The sequence below is a fragment of the Podarcis cretensis genome, assembly GCF_951804945.1.
Source record: "Podarcis cretensis genome assembly, chromosome: 4".
NCBI lineage: Eukaryota > Metazoa > Chordata > Lepidosauria > Squamata > Lacertidae > Podarcis > Podarcis cretensis.
The window spans coordinates 61,670,182-61,695,906 of NC_137173.1; the positions used below are offsets into that span (position 1 = coordinate 61,670,182).

Sequence of the window (25,725 nt, forward strand, 5' to 3'; positions counted from 1 at the left end):
CCCCCCCCCCACACACACACAAAAAAAAAGTATCCTAGAAATATTTTATGAGTGTACTGCCATTAAAATAGATGGGATTCATGTTTATTGTGAGGCTTTGATTCTATGGAGACAGGAAACAAAGAACAAATATGCATGTGTGTGGATTAAAAAATAAAACCAAACAAACAGTGGCATGTAATGTGGTCTTAGTTGATTGAAAAAGAACATAATATTCATCCTCAATAGACAGGATTTATAGGAATTTGGTTAATGGGATTTCCTCCTGCAGATGGAATTGTATCTTGCTGCTGTGCCTTCTACAAAATATTACCATATGTACTGCTTTCAGTAGTGAGATCACTGAGTGAGTGAATGAATGAATAAGAATTGATTGGATTATAGGTACAAAAACCATTTAAATTCTGACTCTCTTGGCCAGTGTTATCTCAAGTGAGGAAAGGCAGTCCACATTATCAGCTCCATTGGTTAGAGTACTGTCAAAGTTAAAAGAAAAGATCTTCAAAAGTATTTTTGCTGAGTACCTGCTTTATCAAATGCCCTTAAATGTTAGAAAAAGTTATATGTTTAGCTCTTCTTTTGTACTATTTAGCAGTGTGAAGTGGTACATTCTGATATAGGTGTGGTGGTAACTACCCTTTGGAATTCCCTCCCCTTGAATATTAGATGGACTGCTGTCTTTTCAGCACCTATTGAATATCTTCCTCTTCCAGCAATCCTTTCCCAATCTGTATCTGTATTGGAAATGTTTTTAAGTTGTTTTATTGTTTTATCATTTTCACACTGCCCTGAACTCCTTTGGAAATAAAGGTAATATATAAAATCATACACACACACACACACACACAGAGAGAGAGAGAGAGAGAGAGAGAGAGAGAACCCATAACAAACTGAAAATTTATCGATCATTTTCTGATAAAATTTCTGAGATAGTTTCCCCCACACACACACACACACTCCTAGAAAAAGGTGACTGCAGAATTCTCTCTGAATAATGTCTGCTATGTTTTCATAGCAGTGTAAGGAGACAATGTATTATTTAGCAGTACTGAAGATAAAGGTATATGGGTTAGACCTAGGAATGAGTTAAGTTTTGTCCTATGGTAAATGAAACATGAAGTGAAACTATTTGATTAGACCTCAGAACTCTGCGAAGGTTATATTGTATGAAGGCCTGAATGCTAGCAGAAGCCGTGGTTACGGTTGCTAAGGAAGGAAACACCTTTGGCAGCTAGTAGTACTGAAAGTGAATGTCCCTGGTATTTATACTTATCAGGGGCATTAGAAAGATTTAATCTGATTGGTGTTCTGAGAATCGCTTTTAAAACCCCTATTGATCCTTGAATAAAGGTCAGTAGAAGGGGGAACTGCAAGGTGGCCAGAGGCAGTGGTCAGTAAAGACTAGAAAACTAGAAGAAGTTATTTTAAGAGCCTTTTGGAGCTGGGTTTCATGGAGAGAAGGGCCTGAGGACGGAAGACAGAAAGTTAAAGAAAACAGGAAGAGATAGGCAACAGAAAGCATAGTGTTCAAAAGCACAAGGCTGAGACAGAGAAGAAGACCCAGGCCTGAAGAACATCTAGAAGAGGAAGAACCAGAAGACAGCAGCTAGTAATAAAGAATTCCAGAAGAGATGGAAAGTGTTTTGTTGTTTAGTCATTTAGTCGTGTCCGACTCTTCGTGACCCCATTGACCAGAGCACGCCAGGCACTTCTGTCTTCCACTGCCTCCCACAGTTTGGCCAAACTCATGCTGGTAGCTTCAAGAACACTGTCCAACCATCTTGTCCTCTGTCGTCCCCTTCTCCTTGTGCCCTCCATCTTTTCCAACATCAGGGTCTTTTCCAGGGAGTCTTCTCTTCTCATGAGGTGGCCAAAGTATTGGAGTCTCAGCTTTGGGATCTGTCCTTTCAGTGAGCACTCAGGTCTGATTTCCTTAAGAATGGAGAGGTTTGATCTTCTTGCATTCGTGGGACTCTCAAGAGTCTCCTCCAGCACCATAATTCAAAAGCATCAATTCTTCGGCGATCAGCCTTCTTTATGGTCCAGCTCTCACTTCCATACATCACTACTGGAAAAACCATAGCTTTAACTATACGGACCTTTGTTGGCAAGGTGATGTCTCTGATCTCTATTAAATAAATCAGTTTCCATTACTGTATCTCCAAACATAGGATGCTGTGATTTATTCTAACTGTGGCAGGTTAACATGTGGTTGGTTTGAGCATGTTTTGTCTTAACTAATCACATTTAGACTAAACCACAGTTTCTTGAATGTAATAGGAAACTGTGAAGCTTTCAATCTTTTCCTCTTGTGTCTAAAAGAGGGAAGAAAGAAAAAGCAAATCGAAGGATTGAACTCATAATAATGTTTGTTGCATCTAAGCTAGGCTATTTTAGAACTACTTCTCTAAAGAATCAACCTGGTTTTTTCCAAATTAATTTTAGAATTTTTCACCAATTTTAAGAATTTTGAGAGTAATTTCAAGTTTGGCTTTTAAAAAATGCTCTCAATAAATTTATCATCTGAATTTCATTAGCCCATACTAGCCAAATTTGTTTTAATGTTCAACGGTAATCTAATTTCACTTCTATTTTATTTATAACCATTATTTATGATCAAGAAAAGTTTTTCCATGCAAGGATAGAAGACTAAATAAATCAAATTTTATTTATAATCAGCATGCTGAATGAAGCATCAGCTATAAATAAATTATACACTGCCTGTGTGTGTGGCTATTACAATGGTGCGTTTCCCAACAACTGTCTAAAAGTCTAGAGCAAGAAAATTCTAGCTTTAGATGTCCTGGTTTCAATAGCCAGATAAGCACATGCTCCAGAGGAAAAAGAAGCTCACCTTTCGGGAGGTGCAGTAGTTCACTGGTGGAGCACAGACTTTGAAGAATCTTAGATGAATATGCATAAAGTTTGAGGGTCAATCTCTAGGAACAGCAGTTAAAATACAAACACACCCAGAAAGAAAATTTGGAGAAGAGTCCTTGCCCAAGAGCTTGGGAAACCATTGCCACTCACAAGAGTTGCAAGAAAACAGTTCAGAACATAAGAGTAGCCTGCTGGGTCAGGCCAATGGCCCATCTGGCATCCTGTTCTCACAGTGGCCAACCAGATGCCAAATGGGAAACCTGCAAGCAGAATTCAAGCATAGGAGCTCTCTTCCCTCTTGTGGTTGCCAGCAACTGGTATTCAGAAGCATTATTGCCTTCAACTGTGGTGGCAGAAGAGAATCATCATGGTTGGCAGTCATCAATAACCCTCCATGAATTTGTGTAATGCTCTTTTAAAGCCATCTCGGTTGGTGGCCATTTCTGCCTCCAGTGTTTAACTATGTGTTGATCCAGTAGCTTCATGCAACTTTCATATAAGGGACGGAAGGGGAGAGCTCTTGGTAAATTTTTATTGTTATGGCATAGTTTAGAATGCACCATATGAACAATGTTTTTAAAACTCTACCGTGAGCTTCACTTATAGAAAAAAACCCCTAAGCATAATTTAATATAGTGCAGAAAGTAAGTTCATTCATAATCTTAATAAAGATCTCTGTGTAATAAATAGGAAATGAATTAGTAATTCTTCTTTTGGTGGTGCAGGTGCTCACAGCCCCACTTTCCTTCCTATTCCTGGTTACCCGTATGCTTCCTGTACTTCATACCACTTCTCTCCAGAATATTAAAACTAACATATTTATTGTTTCATTGATTGTTTGTTTGTTTATTCATTCATTCATTCATTTTATTGTTTTATCATTATTTATTGTATTAAATTTGTATACCGCCCTTCATCTGAAGATCATAGGGTGGTTCACAACATAAAAATACAAAATGAGAACACAAAATACATCATAAAACAAAAGCAAAAACAAACCATCAGCCCCCCCAATGCTATTTTATTTATTAAATTACTCATCTGTTGAATGGGCTACAGTAAATATAGCCCCCCACCACAGTCAAAGAATTCCCAAGTCACTAGTGCCTGTGATTTATAAGTTACAACCTTTATGAAATAACATCAATTCTTTGTTACTGTCTGGATGTTTTAACAATTGAAATGCAGATACCAAGAAAATATTTTTTATGTATTCTAAATTTATGGGGCCTTCAAAGTCAGTCTTCCTTTTATTGTCTCTTTTCAGTTCAGAAATGACTTGAACCGACAACAAAAAAGGAGCTGACAGCAGTTTTTTTTTAGATAGCCACTTTATAGCTACACACTTTGCAACTATATGATAGGGCAACCTATGTTGCCTTGAATACAAAATTAGCTTGTTGATATGTGCAGCTACAGACTGAGGAGCAGATGCAGGAAGTCTGATTCTAACTTATTTACATAAAATCTCTAAAAGGACATGTTATTCCATGGTGCCATATCTATAGCATCTAATAAATTTTCCATCTTGTTCCATTAAGCCAATCTTACTGTCTCTGCTAATTTGATTTTTAAGAGGAAAATGACATCATTGCTTACCCAGAAAGCAGCTGATTGCCAAGATACAGATTTTAGGCTGCAGAGTTGTGCTAATCTTACATGGGGAAGTGGAATGAATGGGAGGGGGGCATTTTCACCTCCAGATTACCATGCTTCATGCTTTCCCTTGTAAAATTCACATGGGACTAATTCTCCTCACTGGAACAAAGTTGTCTGAGAATATTAAGCACTCCTACAAAGCACCCCTCTGCTTCACTAGATATCATGACTCATTTGGGTGTAGTATCCCTGATCTCTGACAAGTAAAGATATACAGGCCAAACCAGCCTGTAGTGAAGCAGGTTCTGTGGTGGTTTGACACTGGTGCATTGTTTGCTGAATGGTGAACAACTGTGTGGCTGAGTGGAGGGACTCTTAATGAAAATCTGAATTGTGATGGCAAAAGAACTCATGTAGAGGACTGAGTAAGGGAATCAGAAAATTTTATGAAAAGGAATTGGGTTTCCCAGCCACTTCTACATATGTAATATTTAATTTCTATTATTATTTATTTAGTTTTCATCAAAGCTTTATTAGACTTCAAGCTGCAATAGATTTGTCTTCCAAGAAACTGTTCTAATCTCAAACCTTTCCTGAAGCCGTAGGCTTGAAAAATAAGCGAGGATTAATTTGGTTTACATAATTTAACTACTCTATTATAAACTTAAAAATGGAAAGTGTAATGCTGGTGGTCAACAAAAGAGGTTTAAAGACTGTCTCAAGGCAAATTTTTAAAAATGTAGTATAAACACCAACAATTGGGAAACACTTGCCTGCGAGCGCTCCAATTGGAGAACAGCCTTTACCAAAGGTGTCATGGGCTTTGAAGACTCTTGAACTCAGGACGTACTAAGAGGAAGGCAGACTTGGCAAATCCACACCGTGATCAACTTCCGCCAGGAAACCAATGTCCCCCCTGTGGAAGGACGTGTAAATCCAGAATTGGCCTCCACAGTCACTTACGGACTCATTGTTAAAACCGTGTTTATGGAAGACAATCTTACTTGGCAACAAGTGATCACCAAACAAGAAGATGACATAATTGGCTTTAAACAGCCGGTATAGACACTGAGTTGTGATAATATGGCTGCTTTGGGCTATTTAAAATGGACTTGCAATCCTATACATGTTTCCTCAGAAGTAACCCCCATTAAGTTCACTAAGACTTGAAAGCAGTATAGTGCTACTGTATTCATGCCCCGCTTGTGGGCTTGCCATACATATCTGGTTGGCCACTTGTATGCTAAATTATATGGGTTTTTGGTCTGATCTAGCAAGGTCTTATGTACTTAAAGGTGCATCGAATTCTAACCTACATCTATGCCTTTGTAAATGGGAACATTTTGCGGGTCAATGTGGGTTAAGAACAGTGCTGGAACATGGCTGTCACGCACAATTTGCACCATGTGGACAATTGTGTGAAAACCCATTGAAGTTCAGTATTTGTTATGTGAACTTGCATTGTGAGTTAGGGGTGTGTGCTTTGGTATTCTTCCACCAATCTGATTGGATTTATTCATTCTACCAATCAGATTTGTAGCAGGGAATCTTGGGTATAAGGGGGAAAGTGATGTATTTACTTCAACATTATGTACCTTCTAGATATCTACTGCACTTTCTACAAGATTAAAAAAAAAAGTTGTGTGTTTGTCTACCCATATTCTTCATGTCAGCTATTAACAAAGGAAACTAGCTGTTTCTTTAAAAATTCATGTGGCTATTAATATTCTTTAGGCAGTACTTACTGATGGTGTAGTTGAAGGGAGGCGTTGTTTGAAATTAGCCTCACTAACCTGTCACTCACCAGATATTTTAGCTGTGTCTGGTATCATTTGAGAGATAAGATGCTACTAACAGAACCACAAAAACTACTTCCCTTTTCAAGTGCATAAATAACAGTTAGGGGCAAGCAATCACCTGAAGGTATAGAAAATCTATTAGGTTTGAATTGAGTGCTCTTGTCTCATTAGAGAGCTATTCATTAGGATTCACAGATATGAATGCAATTTTGCTTTGGATATCGTGTTGATAATGAAGTATGAGTAAGGGCATGAATAATGTGCCCTGATACAGTATTTCAGGACTCTTTCCCAAGGAAAGTTTGAATGAAGTGATGGTGTGATTTGATAGGAATTAGTAAGTATTTAACTTAAGTACAAATAACAGAAGACAGCTGTGGGGGAGGGGGGAGAAGGGGGAGAAATGCCATTCCTTCCTCCCCGGAAAATCATTCTGGTTTAAGAAAAGCTGCAAGCTTTAATAATCAGTGAAAGAGAGAACACGAATGCCAGGATTTGGAAGAGATTTGCAGATGCACTGCTCTCTGAGGCAGAAAGAAGGCTCATTAAATGCAGGATGCTGCTGTGTCTCATTGTGTGTTTGCACTAAGGTATAGGTTTGCCAGGCTGACGTATCAGATAAAGTCAGAGTGGTTACCACACCAGCAGTGTAGCAGCTGCATAATAAATGATGGAGAGAATCATGTTAGGCATGCCCACCTAACCTAACTTGAATCATGCGAAAGGGGAGCTATTGGAATTCAAATAGACTTTCTAGTTCCCAGCAGTCGGCAGCAATAGAATGCTTTCAGGAAGATGACAGATGCAGGGGAAAGATGCTGTTTTGCACTATCTTGATTTGTTACCGCAGCCAACTTATTGGCATGATGGAGTGACGAGAAAAGCAGCTGGCATGGAAGGTAGGATGATCAGAGCCTTTGCATTGTCGTGAATGTCATTAGAAACTGACCATGACAAAGCATATGTTAGAATGAGCCTCTGTTGATAATGGCAGAGGATTTGTTGCTCAGGTCTTGAAACTCTCTGAAAACAGTGTTGCTTCTGCAAAATGGATTTTTGAATTGCATTTCTGCTTGCATTACGTCTTTTGTGCTTGCTTCTCACCTCGGGGAGCCACTTGCCTGAAAGATATTGTTATGAAAGGGTAAGGTTAGAGAACAAAGTGTTTTTGAAGTCTGGGGAAGCCCAGGTAAGGGGAAAGAAACAACCCAGAAACCTCAAACGTTTCATATGGTTTAGTTGCATGGTCTTTGACTTCGAAATGCTGGCATATACATAGAGCTTGAGGAAATGAAGCTGCATATACTGAACATTCTGAAATAACAAATAGTATTGCAGATTCTGTTTTTGTAGTTTGCTTTGCCAACAGGGTTTCATCCTCCCCTTTTTAGTTCTTGCTGTGTGCTCACTTGTGTATTATTATTATAAAGAGGAAATTCATGTATATCTCCTGCAGGGTCTTTCAACAACTCTAGCATCTGTTTCAGCTACTGAACTGTATTCACGTTTTGCCAACTTGATGTCTGCCCAGCTGGGTCTATCATTTCTCGCATGATTACTGTTCTTAATTTCTCTGTATCAGCTTGTTTCAGATATAATTTTGAAAACTGCTAATGAGAAATGACGGCAAATGTGAAATCATTTGAAATGGAATATATGGGTGTTTTTCATTGTTGTTTTTTAACATAGAGGATATTCCAAATAATTATCTTCCAGTCTGTAATGTTCATTATTCAGCTGCTGGATTGTTGTTTTGTTAGTATAGGTGAGCAATAAGCCAAAGTTTCAGGTGACTTTGTTAGAAAGTTTTGAGTTTATGTGAAAAAACAGTCTCTCAGCTCCATGTATCATTTCCCTTCACCCCTCTTCCCTCATTCCTAGTGAGCAATATTATAGCAACATGCATGATTCATCCTGATCACCTGTACAAGGTTGAGTCTTGCTGTTTATACCTTATTGGGAAAGAATGATTAATTAATTGCCAGTTTCCTGCTTTGTGGAAATAATGTTTGCTCACATTAAAAAGTAAGCTTATTAAAAAGTGGGCTGAAATAAACTCTGTAATAATATGAATACCTAAGTTAGATAAAATGTATATGTGAGTTTGTTAGACATTTTCAATCTGATATCTCATCAGCTAACACCTCAGTACTTTCATTCAAATATCTTATCATATCTGTATGTTCATGCTAACGTCAAGTTCAGTGATTGGCTGCAAACATGATTGATGTTTTAAGTGGCATCTGAATATACTTTTGTATAGATAAAGGGAGCAGCTTGATATTAAAGTGGTGTTATTCTAAAACCAGGCAAAAATTAGTAACTTGGTATTTGCCAGGTACAAATTATTACGACAAACTTGGTATTCGCCATTTTGAGCATTTCAGCTTATTTCCTTGAATTTGAAAAAGTTTAAAGTGCACAGAAAAAATATAAAGGTTGTTAATTTTCAGTATACAAACTTGTTCAGCGGTTGAACTAATAATATCCTAATAAAATTCAAATGCTCTCTAGGCAGGCTTGAATATCTCTAAAGATGCAGCAGGTGTATATTCTCTTTTCTTGCACCTATTTTCCAAATTCATAGCATTTTCTTTGAAGTTGCTAAAGTGCATACTTCTGATTTTGCTTTTGTAAAGATAATAGAAGGCCGTCGCCATCTAATTGGAAATAGTGATTTTATTGTTTGCTTACATTTTGTCAAGAAGTGTGTGAACTTTGGACTGCATTAAGACAACACTAGGTGGAGCTAGCAGTTGATTATATACAAAATACAGCATCAAAGGCTTGGGTTAAGCTGCCTAATGTGCAAGCTGATTTCTATAAAAATAATGGTAATAATTTTTCAAAAGCCCTGTCAAGCTTGAAGTCAAACCTTCAAGTCAGGAAATGCTAAAGTTGCTGGAGTTTGAAGGAAATAGACTTCAGCTAGTCCAGACACTGTCCTGCTTAATGAGTGCCATGCGAGGTAATGCTGCAAACATGGGCACAAGCAAATTGAAATAAAGGCATAAAGTAAGCAGCTTTTTATTCTAGTATACAATTTATCTCATTTGCATCCTCTGTTGTTTCAAGGAACAATAATGTATCCCTCCCCATTTTCAAAATATTGGATTACATAAATATTTTGGACTTTCTCTGAAATATTTTGTTGAAATGAAAAACTTTGATTAAATGAATGATTATTTTTTTTTGGGGGGGGAATGATTACTGGCATTTTATAATGCACAAGGAAAAGTAGGCCAGAACTGCATGCAAAGTTAAGATCCATTTGGTTTTTCAAGTACTTTTGGCAGTGAAATGGTAATGGATCGTTTAGCTGATCCTGTGCACATTTATGTGAAAATGAGTGCCAGTGGGATTTACTCCCAAAGAAGTATGCAAGAGATTTAGCTTTAATAGGAATGGAAAGGGAGAGACAGATGATCATCTATAGTCTCCCTGTGTTTCACAACATTTGGAGAGCAATGATAAATCAAGAGGCCTGGTTGGTAGTCTAGTACTACCCTGGCTCCAAACCTTGAGAAAAATAACATCCAGGTAGTTGAAAATAGGTTGGGTTTTATGTTGCCTTTGAATTGGGCTTGTATTGTCTCTGGATTCATTAACACACAACTGGCCAGTACTATCTAAATCATGCTGGTCTTTATTAACCAACCTGTAGAGTCCCAGCAGAAAGAGCTGTAGAATTCCGACAGAAGGAGGAAGAGCAGAGCAAGGAAGAAGTACAAACACAGCTAAGCCTCTGTGACAGGAGGGAAAGTAATAGGGTGCATGGAAACTGCAAAGGCAAGGTAGCTGAACAAATAAAGTCCAATTATAACGATTAGATACTATTTATTATTCCGTATTATTTGTAGAATGGTAGTGCCTATACTGATAATTTTATTATGTCCCTATTTTTATAGTGCTACAACTCTGCAGAATTATTGAATATCTAGGCTTATCTGATTTAAGCGGCAATGTAATGTATATTTAAAAAATGCAAAAGCTGGTAAGCATCCAAAATGAATCCTAAACAAAGGAAATGATATTGCAAGATGCTGACAAAATGAGGATTTTCTTTTTTAAAACAATAGCTCAGCAAGTTTCAGCCTGTGGTTGTTAAGGCCTTCCTCATGGTCAACATGAAAAAGAAGCCTTCAAAGATCTCTTCTTACTGTATCACTTGTTTGCACTAACTGGCAACATTATACGATCAATGTATACAATTGACAGATATCTGCAGGCTTGCCACAGTGGGAGTTTGAAATGTCTCAGGACACCAAGTTGAGGAAGGCTGCTGAATACAAAGAGCAGATTTTATTTTATTTTCATTTTTTTACATAATTCTTAACTTTGCTAAGGAAATTCAGTCCCAGACCCAGAACTGAAACTCTCTTAGCCCTTCTTTGGGCACGGTTATCCTTTCTCTCAGCAATGGATTTACTTTGAAGAAGCTGGTAATGATGAAAGACCATATTGTATCTCTCATCCCACCCACCTCTTAAGGTTTGGTTAGGGAACTGTGGAAAATGCATTTCTTGAGCTTAAACTGTCTCTGAAGATCAAGAATGTTGGGGCTGTATTGGGGCATAAGGAGTTGCCTTAAAGTTAGACCATTGGTCCATTTAGCTTTTTATTTTCAACACTTAACCTGCAATGGCTGCTCATAGTTTCAAACTGGATGTTTCCAACCCTTTCCAACCCTACCAGACATTTGAAGGCAGCCCTGTTTAGGGAAGCTTTTAATATTTGATGAATTATTGTATTTTAATATTTTGCTGGAAGCCGCCCAGAGCGGCTGGGGAAACCCAGCCAGATGGGCGGGGTATAAAAAAATAAATTATTACTACTACTACCTGGAGATGCCAGGGATTGAACCGGAGACCTTTAGCATGCTAAGCATGAGTTCTACCACTGAACTATGGTGCTTCCCCTAAAACTGACTCTCCCTCTTACCCTTTAGCAGAAGGGATGCTGGAGCACGAGTTTGTGAGTGACTGATGTTCATAAATGTACTTTTTAACACATGTCAGTGATTAAGAGTAGAGGGACAAATGGAAGTGGTCAAGCACAGGTAGAGGAATTAGGAAAGAAACCTTAGGAGACAGGAAGCAAAACTGTGAACACAAAAGCTATAACTACAAGCAGCACTGAACCCAGTTGTTTTTTGTCCTGTTTCTGATTTAAAAGGTAAAGGTAAAGGGACCCCTGACCATTAGGTCCAGTCGTGGCCGACTCTGGGGTTGCGGCGCTCATCTCACTTTATCGGCCAAGGGAGCTGGCGTACAGCTTCCGGGTCATGTGGCCAGCATGACTAAGCCGCTTCTGGAGAACCAGAGCAGTGCATGGAAACACCATTTACCTTCCCGCCGGAGTGGTACCTATTTATCTACTTGCACTTTGATGTGCTTTCGAACTGCTAGGTTGGCAGGAGCAGGGACCGAGCAACGGGAGCTCACCCCGTCACAGGGATTCAAACCGCCGACCTTCTGATTGGCCGGTCCTAGGCTCTGTGGTTTAACCCACAGCGCCCCCCGCGTCCCTGTTTCTGATTTAGAAGTGGAGAAATTGGTTTTTGGAGAGAAAAGGGAAAAACAGAGAAATCATATGTCATTTTTCATGATACGTTAGCAGTTAATATATTAAAAGAGGCTCATAGGAGGGTATTCCACAGTTTGAAAACCACTACCCTACATTAACACCTGGCAGAAGTTAATGTGTCCTAATGATTGTATGGAACCAGATTTAGATGCAATGGTGGGCTCTTCTTGTCTACTCTTTCTTTGCTGCTCCTGTTGCATAGAAGAAATCTGGGTTTTGTTTGACAGGACTACCAGCCAAAGTATGTGTGAAAACATGACAAGCTGGTTAGAAATGATGGGCTACTTTGAAAAGTATACTGCTTACTCCCTGAAGGAGCACAATTATATTTGTCAGTTAACATTTACTGAGATGCATGCTAGCTTGTGTGAAGAATTTTCTCCCCCCCTTTTTTTTTTACAATAAAACCTATTTTAATTAGCTCATTTGAGTCCCTCTGTCTTAATGAGAAATCATTGAGGAGGGAAAATCATTTGAGAGAGGCAATTATGGACGAAACAGAGTTTGTGAAAGCCTTTTGAATGAGGGAGAGAGAGAGAAAGACTAACATCCAGTAAAAATGCTGAGAGAATAAACTGACCAGATTCTGAAAGACTCAAACGAATAGTACTGGGAATCCAAAAGAGGATGACCAAAAACAACTTGAGCCTTGAAATCAAAATGTACTGCCACAGAAGTGAAAGTATCCCGATTCACATTATTGAGTCATCAGTCATTAATATTTTATATAACATATGGCTTTTCTTTACCCTCAAAGTGGTGCAAACACTGTTCTTGATGTCTGAATTACTAGGATATTAAAATCCTGTTACTATTGTTGGGCAGTACTGTATAAGCAAACAAGTGCAAGTCAGTTCCAAAGTTACTTTTAGGGTAATAATCTTCAAACCTCGGACATCTGATATAGTTATTTCAAGCTTTTGAGCATCTGTACTTGCCATTATCAGCTGTATTAAGATACTCTTTAGAAGCACCTCCAGCTGTGTGAAAAGAATCACTTTTCCATGAGTTGATGGAACCACCTCCCCACCTACATTCAGAAGTTTTAAAGTCCCATGAGTTTTCTAATGGGTTTTTCAGTTAGAAGAGTTATAGGCAACATGAGACTCACCTCCTGTATCTGTTCAGCCCATAAGCTGATTTAGAGAGTGTACAAATTTTCAGGGCAGTGTCTTGGCACCTGTGGCCTACTTCTGATTTAAGATATATTCTGAAATATATCCTTTTAGGTTTCTGCCCTAGTTTCCTGAACCTCATTAATTTTTTTAAAAGGAAACTTTAGGAAATGGGGGGGGGGGGCTTATTTCAATTCTATAGCTGACTGAAGAATAGGTATTTGAGGATAAATAGAGTGTGTTTAATTCTGCCACCCACCCAATTTAGATTTGAGACATCCTATCATGCTTGAATGATGTCTGGGAGAGAATGAGTCAAAAGATATTTATGGAAACATAACAGAGCCTTCCCCCATACAGCTGAAGGAATTCAGTTACTCCACACCCGCTACAGGAATGAATTCTTAATGTCCACTAGAGACGTGTGTTCTTTCATGAGATGAGTGACATTTTTTTTTATATTTTTCAACATGACATTTAGCTGCTGTGAGTTATTTATCTTTCTTTTTTATCTTATTCACACACAGAGATATATGCCAATAATATATATAATATATCAAAATCTCATAGATAGATTAGAAATATGAAGTTTAAAAACACATAAATCTAATGGGTTATTTAAATAGCATCTGAATAGCAAATATTTTTTCATACGACACCTTTCCAACATTCTATACATTTCTGAATGTACTAGTGAAATGCATTTTAATTCTCTGATTTCATAGGACAGTAGAAATAGATTATATGTATGTGTATCAAAGTAATCTGCCAAATTACCTCTATCTGCCCCCCCAAACCCTGATATATGCATGTATGTGATGTGGCCAGGCATAATAACTGTTTGATTCTTCATGGAATCAAAGAATACCTTGTAAGAATCTCATACTAATTCTTATTTTTGTACTAAGCAAACACATGTGTCAGGGGTTCAGGAGCAGAAGCACAGGGAAGAGGGGAAATGGAGAGCGAAGGGGAAGAATCTGAGGGCAGCGTAGGAGAAGATGACAGTGGCCCGAGAAATTCCATGAGCCTCTCCAGCGAATCAGAAGATTCACAGAAGGGGGCGCCGGTGGCCAGGGCAAGGGGGGTCCCAAGGGGGACACCCCAGAAGCAAGGGGCCAGTGGGGACTCCCAGAGCAGCAGTTGGAAATCAGGACCAGCTTCCCCACCAGAGCATAGTGGGGGGGAAGAGTCACAGGTATCGGGAGTAGCGTCTCCCCCAGCAGGGAGAGGAGAGGAGTCAGGGCTGACCACGCCTCCATCGGAGAGTCAGACAACGGAGGGGAGGTCAGATCCGGTCAGTATCCCGGAAGAGGGAAGCAGTGACAGAAGTAGTGTAACGGTCAGGAGGAAGGTCACTGGGTTGGCACGAGAGGCAAGTTCAAATGTACAGGAGCGTGGGACAGCAGAGAATGAGGATTGGGAACCGGGTCCTAAAGCCCGCCGGAGGCAGGGGGAGGAGCTAAGCGACTCAGCGTCAGAAGAGTCCAGAAAGGGGGATGCCCCAGCGGGCAGGAGGACCCAGAGGAGGAGAAAGCAGCGGAAAAGGTGGAGCAGGGCTAGGATCTTAAACTGGTGTCAGAGGGGAGGAGATTCAGACGGGACTTCGCCGGTCTAGGGTTAAGACGTAGAGCTATGCGCTGCGGCTTTGAAATGGAAACTGAACCTCAATAAAGACTTTTGTACATAACGACAGCCTGGCGTTGGTCCTCTGTGAGCTGGGACCTAGGGGCAGCTCTGACAACATGGTAGCATGCAAATTTCTATTTTTCATTTTCCTTCATTAAGGAGTTCTCTGCTAAGATCTTTAATTCATGATAAACTATAAGTAACAATAAATGTAATATTTGATTCTAAAAGGTTTTTATTGTCAATTGTATAATCTAGAGAGCAATGCATTGCCCATTTTGTCCAATTAGTCTCTTATAGGCATTCTAGTCACATGTAGAAGCAATATGCAGACAGGCAGAGCAGGGAATGAGCATGCCAAACTCTGCCCTCCACTGCCTATCCCACGCCACTCACAGAGAGTGATGGGTGTGGTGGCAGAGGGCAGAACACTGCATTCTCACCCCGGTTTGTGTGCTTCTTTCACATTAAAATCAAGTGCCTTAAGATGGCTATAGATTTCTCAAATTACATTTGTAGTTCTCAATATGTCAGCTCCTAATTTAATATTTACCAAATTCCTAAACAGGAAAAACAGAAGCAGATGAGGTCTCTCTGTAGTACACAATTGCATGTTGATACAAAAATATATCATTCTACAGTGTCCAGCTATGTTTTACAGCATGTCAGGTTAGGGCAGTTAACGCAACAGCACCATATTGGATATAACATGGTCATGGATGGACTTTGGTCTTTCAAATTTCAGCAGCACCCTGTGTGAGGCCAAAATTCAGTGCCCCCCTGCCTTTCTGCTCAATTCACTACATCATAGTTGCAATCACCTGCAGCACCTCCTAGGCTCGGCATCCAGTGTGGCAAAAACGGTAACACTGCCCTAAATCCACTGCCCTAAATCTGCCTTTGTCGTGACAATATAAAGTAAGGCAGCAGCTCTGCTTTTACTGCAGAATACCTAATGTGTACATAAAGGTGGTCACTGAAGCATAATCGTTTTGATGTAGGCATTCCTATTGGCCAGAGCCATTTTGTGGGGTTATATCAACCATTTTTTTCAGGTTGTCACTTGTTTCTGGTTGTTGGAATACTTTCATTGTTGTTATATTGCACAAACTCACACTATACTTCTGAAGTGCTACTGAGTTTCCAGCAGTGAAATTTCTCACATTCTATACTTCTAAGGGCTAAAGATGTGAAGGTATTATAGGTTCTATATTTGTCTTGTAATTATTCATTGAAGGGGTTGGGGGTGGGTGGGGTAACACCTAGCTAGTAAACAATAAAGGTAAAAGTCAGGTATCTGCAGTAAATCAAAGAGACATCTTTCTTTAGGTAAAAATATAAGTATTTTTTATTTCTTACGCTCTCACAAAGAAAGACATGTTTTTTCTGTGTGTGTGCGCACATTTCAAATGAGTCTCAGCTTGACTTTCCCATGGTGGATGCATTCAGCTTGGAGCTAAGAAAATGAAGATTGAAGCTTTCAAGAAGTCAGATCCTTGTAATCCTATTTGCATCAATTTAACAGTACAGGTCTGAAGTTTGATATTAAAATAAACATTGTTAACCTTGGGGAGTAACCAGTGTGGGATGTCACTGATTAAACCTTGCATCACAGCATCCTGGGAGAGGAAGGGAAAGATGAGGAAATCATATATATAAAAGAGATGTTGGATTCTTCTGTATAATAGTTTACTGGAAAAAAAAATATGCAAATGATGCCCCCTGCAGAAGGAGATGGTAAAGCAACAAGCTTTTCACAAACCAGAGAGATCTTTTAAGAAGTTAACACCTAGCACTGAGGTGTTCCAGAACATAATTTGTTATTTGTGCTTATATATATAGCAGATGAGGGAGACTGAGGGAATGGTGCAAAGTATATGGGCCTGAGCATAAGTATGGGCCTGAGGCTGCCTAGGAGCACATTTACCGGTATATCCCTCAGAGCAACTCCAATGAAGGGTAAAAAAATAATACCTGGCTTTTGAAACTAGAGCCCTATGGCCACAAAACTAATACAGTTCTCACTTTGGATGTGTATAGTACTGCAGTCATCAGTAAAAGAGGATCTGAGATGGAAACATGTTTTTTCTTTTCTTTTAATGGATAGTGACCTGTAGAGTGATGCAAAGGTGAAAAAAGGATTCTGTATAAAATTTGATCAGGGACAACTTGTTATACAGGTTCAATCTTCACAGTACTCTGAGGTACAGGAAGCCTCTTCTACTAACTTTACTTATGATTAACTGCTATGAGAGAACCTGCTGTATCTTACATTCTCCTTTTAAGTGTGGTGGTGTTTTGAGCATCAGAACACGGTGGTTCCAAAGTTATTACAAAGCCATTATCAATAAATTCCTTGAATGGTGTGCCAGTTCCTGGAATAACACGTCAATAGAACAGTATCCTTTTGCAATATTGTCCTAAACTATGTGTTGCTCCAGTCCTAGCAGAATCAGGCTCCTACTGGCAGATGCTCTCTCTCCAAAATGTATTCTTAGGGGCCACAATATCCTGTTATTCAAAGCTTTCCTGGAGATCTGTCCACCTACAATAAATGTCAGTTCATTAACCACTTTGAGAAGCTTACGAAAAATGACAGGTCATTTAAAAATAACTGAAAAAAGCTGGTAAAAAAAGAGTAAGATTGTCTTAGCCCAGGGGTCAGCAAACTTACTGTGCCTCGGGCCAGTGTCTGCAGCGCTGATGCATGGCAGGCCGGAGGGCGGGGGAGCACGTGCCCATATGCATGGGAACATGCTATTTCCGGCACACTTCTGGGTTGGAGGAGCACCGGAAATAGCTTGTGCCCATGTGCATGGGCCTCCTTCAACCCGGATGTGCAACGGAAATAATGCTTGTGCATGCGCAAATAACGCTTTCGCATGTGCACAAGCTAATTCCGGTGCTCCTCCGACCTGAAAGTGGGCAGCAGCACAGCACCAGTAAGAGCGGGCGGCGGCGGCAGGCAGTGGGGGTCTCCAGGGGCCGGATAAACGAGTCCCTCGGGCCTTATCCAGCCCGCGGGCCTTAGTTTGGGGACCCCTGTCTTAGCCATATGAAGGTCAGATAGAGACTGGGAATCAGGAGTCCTGTGACTGTGTGGGAGCTGTGGGCAAAGAGGTAGTAGACATGTTCAGACATTCAGAGAAGAGACTATGGGGCTTGAGTATCTGAAATGTTGCTGTCTGAGTGCCCTGCCTGAGCACATTCAGGCACATAGCCCTACCTGCCAAGTTGCTGTTGATTCATTAAATTTCTTACCCACCCTTCACCATGGGTAGGTTACAATGATTTTAAAATATTGAAAAAGTCAAAACAACTTACAGCCAAGAGAACAGAGTGAGTCCTAAAATATATAGCTCAGGTGTCTTAAGGCCAAGGTAGAAAGGTTGATGGATGACCCAGTACTTCCCACTGGTCACAGAGGTGAGAACCATGAAGTTTGTTCTTAATCACCTCTCACAAAAACCGAGATGCATCTCCAGACTTACAGGAAGTGCACTGTAGACATCATAATGTATATAAACAGCAGGAGCAACCCCCTTAGCACCGAAATAATTCAATTGCTACTTAACACTTTCTGAAGAAGTAGGTTTTTAGTGCTAGCAAAATAAATTGCACAAACCCAAATAATAGACTGTTCCACATCTTGAATTATTCAAGGATTTCCTCTGCTTCAAAATAACCATTTTTAAATGCTCAGCTCCTTGCTATTTGATTTAACCTTAACTTGGGCCCCCTGGAGCCTGGTAAACTTGGAGAGCTTTGCTGCTTTTACCGGATTCTAAATTAACTGTAGCCACTCAGGAAAAAGACCTGAACATTATCATGTACAATTCAATAAAAGCGCCTATGGTTTGAAAACGTTGGGATGCATGTGGAACAGAATAACAAATCACACTGAAGAGAAATGTAATGCTATTAGTATTACTTGAATCAATAATAAGCTTCTTCCTGGAATGCAGGGTTTAGTTTTGCTCGGCTTATCTTAAAAGACCTATTCCTGAATTATGAAAGATACAAAGAGAGGCAAGAAGCATAACTTGCTTCTTTTGAGAGTTTTGAGAGTTTTATATCGCAGGGGAAATGATCAAAAGGGGTTGACACAGGTGCATGTTATGTAAACAGAGAAATGGTCCTTAAAATGTTATTTCTATATTTATAGTGATATTTTGCTCTTTTGCTTTATGCTGTCACCAATAGTCACTAGTGTTAGGCACAATGAAAACAAAACTATACAGAGGGGTGTGGATGCAGACTTGTGATCAGCCAGTTTCTGCTTAAGGGGTCAGGGATGTGATTTTTGCCAATTCCTATCTAGAGAGCACTGATCCTTAGCATGAATCTTACTTACATATTCTGTTGGAAAATATTGGCTGATGAAGACTATTACGAAACAGTAGTATCATTCCATAGACACTGTTCTTTTGAGGCTTTTGAGACGTCTTCCGCTGAAACTTTTGAAAGACTATTGTGAGACTGTCCTTAGACATCTGTTTTGAACACATGGCTTGATGGTCCTTGCTACCACTCTGTTATATTGTACATATGAACTTTGATTGGCTTATTCCTATGATTTGAATGATATCATTATTCTATTATATATTCTCTACAAACTATTAGCCTATGTGTTGTGTTTGTATTGTTGTAAAAATATGCTCCAGCAGGTTGGCAGACCTCCAGAACAGTGTGAAGGGTGGCACTGGTGTATGTGTGCAAAAATAGCTTCCCCACCTTCAGCAGGTAGTCTCTACTGGATCCTGGTTGCTTCCACAAATGGAAAGAGGGCTTCCACTCACAAGGGCAACCCTGTATCCAACCGAATTTCCTCCCTTTGCTTATTAATCTAAGGTTACATATACTTTCACCTCTCTGTCCTTCATAAAGTAAAACCAACCACTTTCCCATTTATGGGATTCCATCCAACACTCTACCTCCCATATCCTCAAATGCCATTGATAATATCTGGCAGGAAAATAAAGTGCTTTTATAGCAAGCTATTTTTGCTTAGAAAGCCATATGTTATAAAATATGAAGGCATTATTACCGGCAATATGTTGGTAGTCATTTATTACTGTTATTAGTATCTGTCTTTTAAAACAGATGTGGCTAGATTTGAATGTAAATAAAAAGTGAGCCAGTTCACATATGTAAAGTGACTGCTTCACCCACATTTTATGTTTTTGTTTTGTTTTTTCATTCTGTGCATCTTTCATCCATTTCAGTGAGATCTGGATGCTGCATGGAGATAACATGCAACTATTTCCTTTATTTCAGTGATCACAAAAGGTACTGTTATCATCCCAGCAATGGCTTTGGTTTTTCCATGCGCAGATCATTTTACACTGGCATTTCTTCATGTGACTTCCCCCTCCCCCATGCAAAATATGTGAACTGCCCCATAAAATGAATTAGCAATATAGCTTGTCTCTACCAGCATGTATATTAAACAGCTACAGTAGCAGCAAGTACATTACAAAATGAGCAAATTTCCATGCTTTAATGAAGCCTCAAAAAAAGGTTTCTATGTAGAAATGTACTTTGTTGTCCTTGGTTTTGTTCTCTGCTCCCCCCCCCCCACTGGCAGAGAAAGGGAGGTGCGGTGGGTGCGGTCCGCCCCAGGTGTCATCCCTGAGGGGGGGTGACATTTCTGCGCCACCCCACTGGGACACTCGCTGCGGGCGGCATCCCCCTGGGACGCTCGCCCTGCCCCTGGGTGCACAAGGTGCCAGAGCAGCTAGCTCGGCCTCTGCTCCTCCCCCCCCCATTTTCTCTATCTATCCTATGTTTTCCTGCGTAATTTAGTATGATACATGCTAATTTCAATCTCACAATATCCATAAGACTCGCTTTCTCCTTGCCTTCATTTGTGCTGCTGCATTTCACTCCATTGGCAGTATCTGAGAAAGTGTTCTCAGGCTCCTGCTTACCTGTTCTAAGCTACCCTGTGATAAGAGATATTTTCCAAAGATGTAAAGGAAGCCAACTGACTGTACTTGTCGAAGAGAGGCTGAAATGACAGGTATATGTTTAGGTAACACGCCAGCCTTCCTTTGCATGCTGCTGTCACCTATTCTGAAGTTGCTCAAGATTAGATTCGAAGAGGTGCAAAAAGGCACTGGGCAGGCAGATTGCTGCTGCTTTGAACTCTATGTATCAGATTGACTTCTCTGTCAGATATTATTAAACTAGAGAATAGCTGGTGGATGTTAGTGGTTCAGGCTAGGATTTCTTTCCCCTTTTAAATCATTCATCAGCTTTGGGAGAGTTTGCATTGGGCGAGATAACATATAACCCAACTTCTCTATTGTCTGCTCGTTTTTGTAACTGTTCACATCATTGTGGATAACTTGGTTCTGACTTGTTGCAAATCTGTGGTATTTTATTTATTTTGTGGGCTGTTATCTTGTTACCCAACAGGAGCTCATAATTTGATTTTTTTACATGAAGGCTAGACATCTTACAAATCAGCTCACCAATGTAGTTTTGCCCTGTTGCAGCCCTTTAATAGCATAGGCTGGCATATTTTCTATATTTTGCTTATGCTGGATATCACATCTTTTATATTACTTTTATGGGATCTTCTATATTTGGGAGGAAAAAATCTGACCTAGGGGCTTCATTTTTAAATATATTTATATTTGTGTATGTTTGAAGGGTATCTTCTCTTGCTTCAGTTTTGCTCATTGTGGTGGAGGAAGAAAGATAGAAAAAAGAATATTTTTTAGTTTAATTGGCCAGGTTTGTGCTAATGATGCTCATGGCTTGAAGGGTTTTCTTTTAAGTTTAGCACATTGTCATTCTGCCAGCAAATGCTCAAGGTGACTTAATTGTATTCTGGTTGAGACTCTACCCCTGCAGTTAGTTTTTTCTTTCAGTTGCTTGTGTGCTGAGGGGTTGGGTTTAGATGCGGCTGGAGGAGCAATAGCCTCACTCACGAAGGTGAGAGAGGATGAGGTCCTGAAGTGGTGGACAGAATGCATCAAGAGAACTTAATTTACTATGTCTTTCGCCACTAAAACAGTCTTCCTGTTCTTTGTAGGGACCCTAAAATAAGAACCTTATAAGGTTCTTGAGATTTAATTAATATTAAATCTCAAGAACCTTATAATGTTCTTATTTTAGTGTGCAAAGCCTGGAAGAAGGCTTAAAATTTGGGCTAGGGGGCATATAAATTTACTTTTTACTTTTTGAATACTAGTAGAAATTAGAAGCCTGGAGACTTTTCACAGTATCTGATAGTTTGCTATTCTTCTCTTCATGGTAGGATTGAGGGTGACTTGGGACAGTGTTATTGGAGGGATACTTTGCAGTTGGCAAGTATCTGCTTTCAGCCTCAGCTGCTGGTCAAAAGAGCTCCATGGCTCTACTGACCAACCAAAGTGGTTCTGCTGCCTTCTTCAGTTACATTCACTAATCCTCACTATAAAGCTTATCTTATTTGGTTGAATCAGCAGCTGGCAGTGGCTTGTCCATGGGGCCCAGGGGAGGCTGCATGCAGATCTTTATTGAGAGTGAAGCAGCTGATTGAACAGCAGCTGAAATAACAGGACTGGTATGAATGCCTATAGAGAATATGAAAGCTTCAGGTATTTACAGAAGTCACCTGAGGACAAGCATATTAGCCTACCCCTGGGAATAGACTTGAAATACTGAAGATATATTCTAACCAGCTTTTCACACAGAACCTCAAAACCATGTAGTTATTAACGGCTTCAAAGCCTGCCCTAGACACAACCTAGTTCCAGATGCTGTTCGAGATGTATTATCTGAATAAATACAATTAGCCACAGTGCTGATTGCTGTTGGGATGTGGGTTACTAAGAGGTCAGGGTCCTGGAGAAAGTTCTCTCCTACCATTTTTTTAGTCTCTGTTTCTTAAAAGAAAATTATTTAATTAAAGGATACTTTGAGCATTGATGCTGGACTAATCCCTACTCATCCGTCACACACCAGGAAACCCTAGGGTTTAGGAAGGGCAAGCTAATTAATTTCTTTTTCTGTGTGTTGCCCTTTTAAGTGGAATGCACCTCCAAGTCAGCTGCACAAAAATGTAGTATGTGAAGGTATAGATATGAGGAAGGAAGGAAAGTATCTTGTGAGGATGGCCAGATGCAGAAGAGGCCTGCGCTCTCTTGCACCTTTAAACAGTTGTGTAAAAGAGGGAGTTTTGGTAGGGGGTGCAAAAATATATCCAGTGAAAGGAGAGTCCAGCACCACCCAAGGCAGTCTGTTCCACAGTCAAACAGCATGTTCAGCCAAAATCTGTTCCTTGCAACAACAACAACAATACCACTTTATTACGGTCGTAGACCAGCATAAGGAGGGAGGGCTACAATATTTTAAAATAATCTGAAATCTAAACCCCCCCCAAAAAAAACTAAAAGAAGTTAAAACTATGTGTGTGTTTCCTTGCAATTTCCCAGCACTGGTTCTAGTTCTGCCCTCTGTTATAACAGGGAACAGGTCTGCTTTATCTTCCTCATGATAGCCCTTCAGATATTTGAAGACCGCCATCATGTCTCTCTTTAAACCTGTGTCCTGAAGGCTTTTTCAGATGCCCCTCATAGGGACTGGTTTTGAGATCCTTTCATAATTCTGTTTTTTTTTTTTTATAATGATTTTTATTAATTTTCCACACATAAAATGAAGAACAATGTAACACAGTATTACTTCATAATCATCGGTTCATAGCCTTTTTTCTTTGACTTCCCCATACCTCCCTATCCCTGCATCCTTGTTTAAAATTCTTTAGCAACCCTTAAGTCCATTGTCTTAGTTCTTTTTCATAAATATTTCTTAAGTTTTTTTGTTTACTGCTGCAATTCTTTACTTCTTACCCCCTGACATCTTAACATTCCTCAATTTTACAATTATTTTTAAGATATATCTTGAAGTTCTTCCAGTCCTCTTCCACTGTCTCTTTCCCCTGGTCCCGGATTCTGCCCGTCATCTCAGCCAGTCCCATAAAGTCAATCACCTTTGTTTGCCATTCTTCCAGAGTAGGTAGTTCTTGCATCTTCCAATACTTTGCCAGTAGAATTCTTGCTGCTGTAGTGGCATACATAAAGAATGTCCTATCCTTCCTTAACACCACTTGGCCCACCATACCCAAGAGGAAAGCCTCTGGTTTCTTAGGAAAAGTCCACTTAAGAACCTTCTTAATTTCATTATAGATCATTTCCCAGAAAGCTTTAACCTTTGGGCAGGTCCACCAAAGGTGGTAGAAAGTGCCTTCAGTCTCATTACATTTCCAACACTTATTATTAGGCAGATGATAAATTTTTGCAAGCTTGACTGGGGTCATGTACCACCGGTAGATCATTTTCATAATATTTTCTTTTAAAGCATTACATGCAGTAAATTTAATACCGGTGGTCCATAACTGTTCCCAGTCAGCAAACATAATATCATGACCTATGTCTTGTGCCCATTTAATCATAGCTGATTTCACCGTTTCATCCTGTGTATTCCATTTTAACAGCAAGTTATACATTCTTGATAAATTCTTAGTATTGGGTTCCAACAATTCTGTTTCTAATTTTGACTTCTCTTTCTGAAATCCTATTTTCCTGTCCTGTTTAAACGTCTCATTTATCTGATGGTAATGCAACCAGTCTCGAACCTTAGGTTTTAGTTTCTCATAACTCTGAAGTTTCACCCTTTCACCATCGTATTCTATAATCTCATGATATTTTGGCCATTTAGAATCCATATTAAGCTTTTTTACTTCCCTAGCTTCCATTGGTGACACCCACCTAGGGGTTTTGCTTTCCAACAAATCTTTGTATCTAATCCAAACGTTATACAATGCTTTCCTTACAATATGGTTTTTAAAACTTTTATACACCTTTACCTTGTCGTACCATAAATATGCATGCCAGCCAAAACTATTGTCATACCCTTCCAGATCCAAAATGTCAGTATTCTCAAGAAGTAGCCAGTGTTTCAACCAGCAGAAAGCTGCTGATTCATAGTAGAGTCTTAAGATCCTTTCATAATTCTGGTTGCCCTCTTCTTGACATGTAAAATTCATTTCTTCCCAAACTAGGCATAGGACTGGGTTCAACTAATGAGTTCCGCTAGTGCAATGGGACTTTCCCCATTGCCTCCACACACCTCAAACTGGCTTGGGTGTGGTGGTTGTTAGGAGATTCCAAAGAATAGCAGGCAGGGGGGAGAGGTGGTGGTGGTGGTTTTTATTACCCACCCATCACCCTAAGGTCCCAGGGTGGGTTATCACAAAAATAAGATGTGTCCTAACAATGTACTGCATCAACAGAAGTATAGTGTCCAATCAAGGGAAGTAATAGTACCACTTGGAATACTGTGTCCAATTCTGGAGACCACAATATTAGAAGGATGTTGACAAGCTAGAATGTATGCAGATGAGGGCAAACTAGGCCTTATGAGGAGCGCTTGAAGGAGCTGGTTATGTTTAGCCTGGAAAAGAGGAGACTGAGAAGGAGATGTGATAGCCATCTTCAATTATCTTAAGGGGTGTCACATGGAGCAGGGAGCATTCTTGTTTTCTTCTGCTCTGGAGGGTAGGACTCAAACCAATGGCTTCAAGTTGCAAGAAAGGAGATTCTACCTAAACATTCGAAAAAAACTTTCTGACAGAGGTGTTTGGCAGTGAAACAGACTCCTACAAGAGGTGGTGGACTCTCCTTCCTTGGAGGTTTCCAAACAGAGGTTGGATGGCCATCTGTCATGGATGCTTTAGCCAAGATTCCTGCTTTGCTGGGGGTTGGACTAGATGACCCTTGGGTTCCTTTCAACTCTAAGATTCTATGACTCTGTGTTCCGCAGGTAAGCAAAAATTCTTGTGCTGATGGAGCAATCTGCATATTATTATGTTGAATTCCTCCCACCGTACTCTAGATGCAGCAGAATAGAACAGAGTAATTGCTTTCCATGATTTCTGCATGACTTTTTTAGCAGGAGCATTGCCCACCTAGCTCATGTTCATCCTGTGATGCCTGTATACATTCCCCATGTACTGCTGCCAAGTCGGGGCTGTCCTGTCATATATGTGTGTTTTTGATTATTTGTTTATTAATCTAAATGCAGTGCTTTACATTTATCTTTTTTGAATTTCATCCTTTTGGTTTTGG

General features: G+C 39.8%; 1 protein-coding gene across 9 annotated transcripts in view; it reads left to right on the forward strand.

Annotated features, from left to right (window-relative positions):
- DMD (dystrophin) overlaps nt 1-25,725 on the forward strand; it is a 1,027,161-nt gene that overhangs the window by 68,307 nt on the left and 933,129 nt on the right. For 5 of the 9 annotated variants that reach the window (XM_079972191.1, XM_079972185.1, XM_079972194.1 and 2 more), the window contains exon 1: nt 7,069-7,177. The exons of 2 other annotated variants lie outside the window; for them this stretch is intronic. In XM_079972191.1, the coding sequence (XP_079828317.1) occupies nt 7,081-7,177 (97 nt within the window). In that variant the 5' untranslated portion in view covers nt 7,069-7,080. Of the gene's footprint in view, nt 1-7,068; nt 7,178-25,725 lie in introns of those variants that run through there. 2 more of the 9 variants (XM_079972190.1, XM_079972195.1) reach the window with 2 other exon arrangements.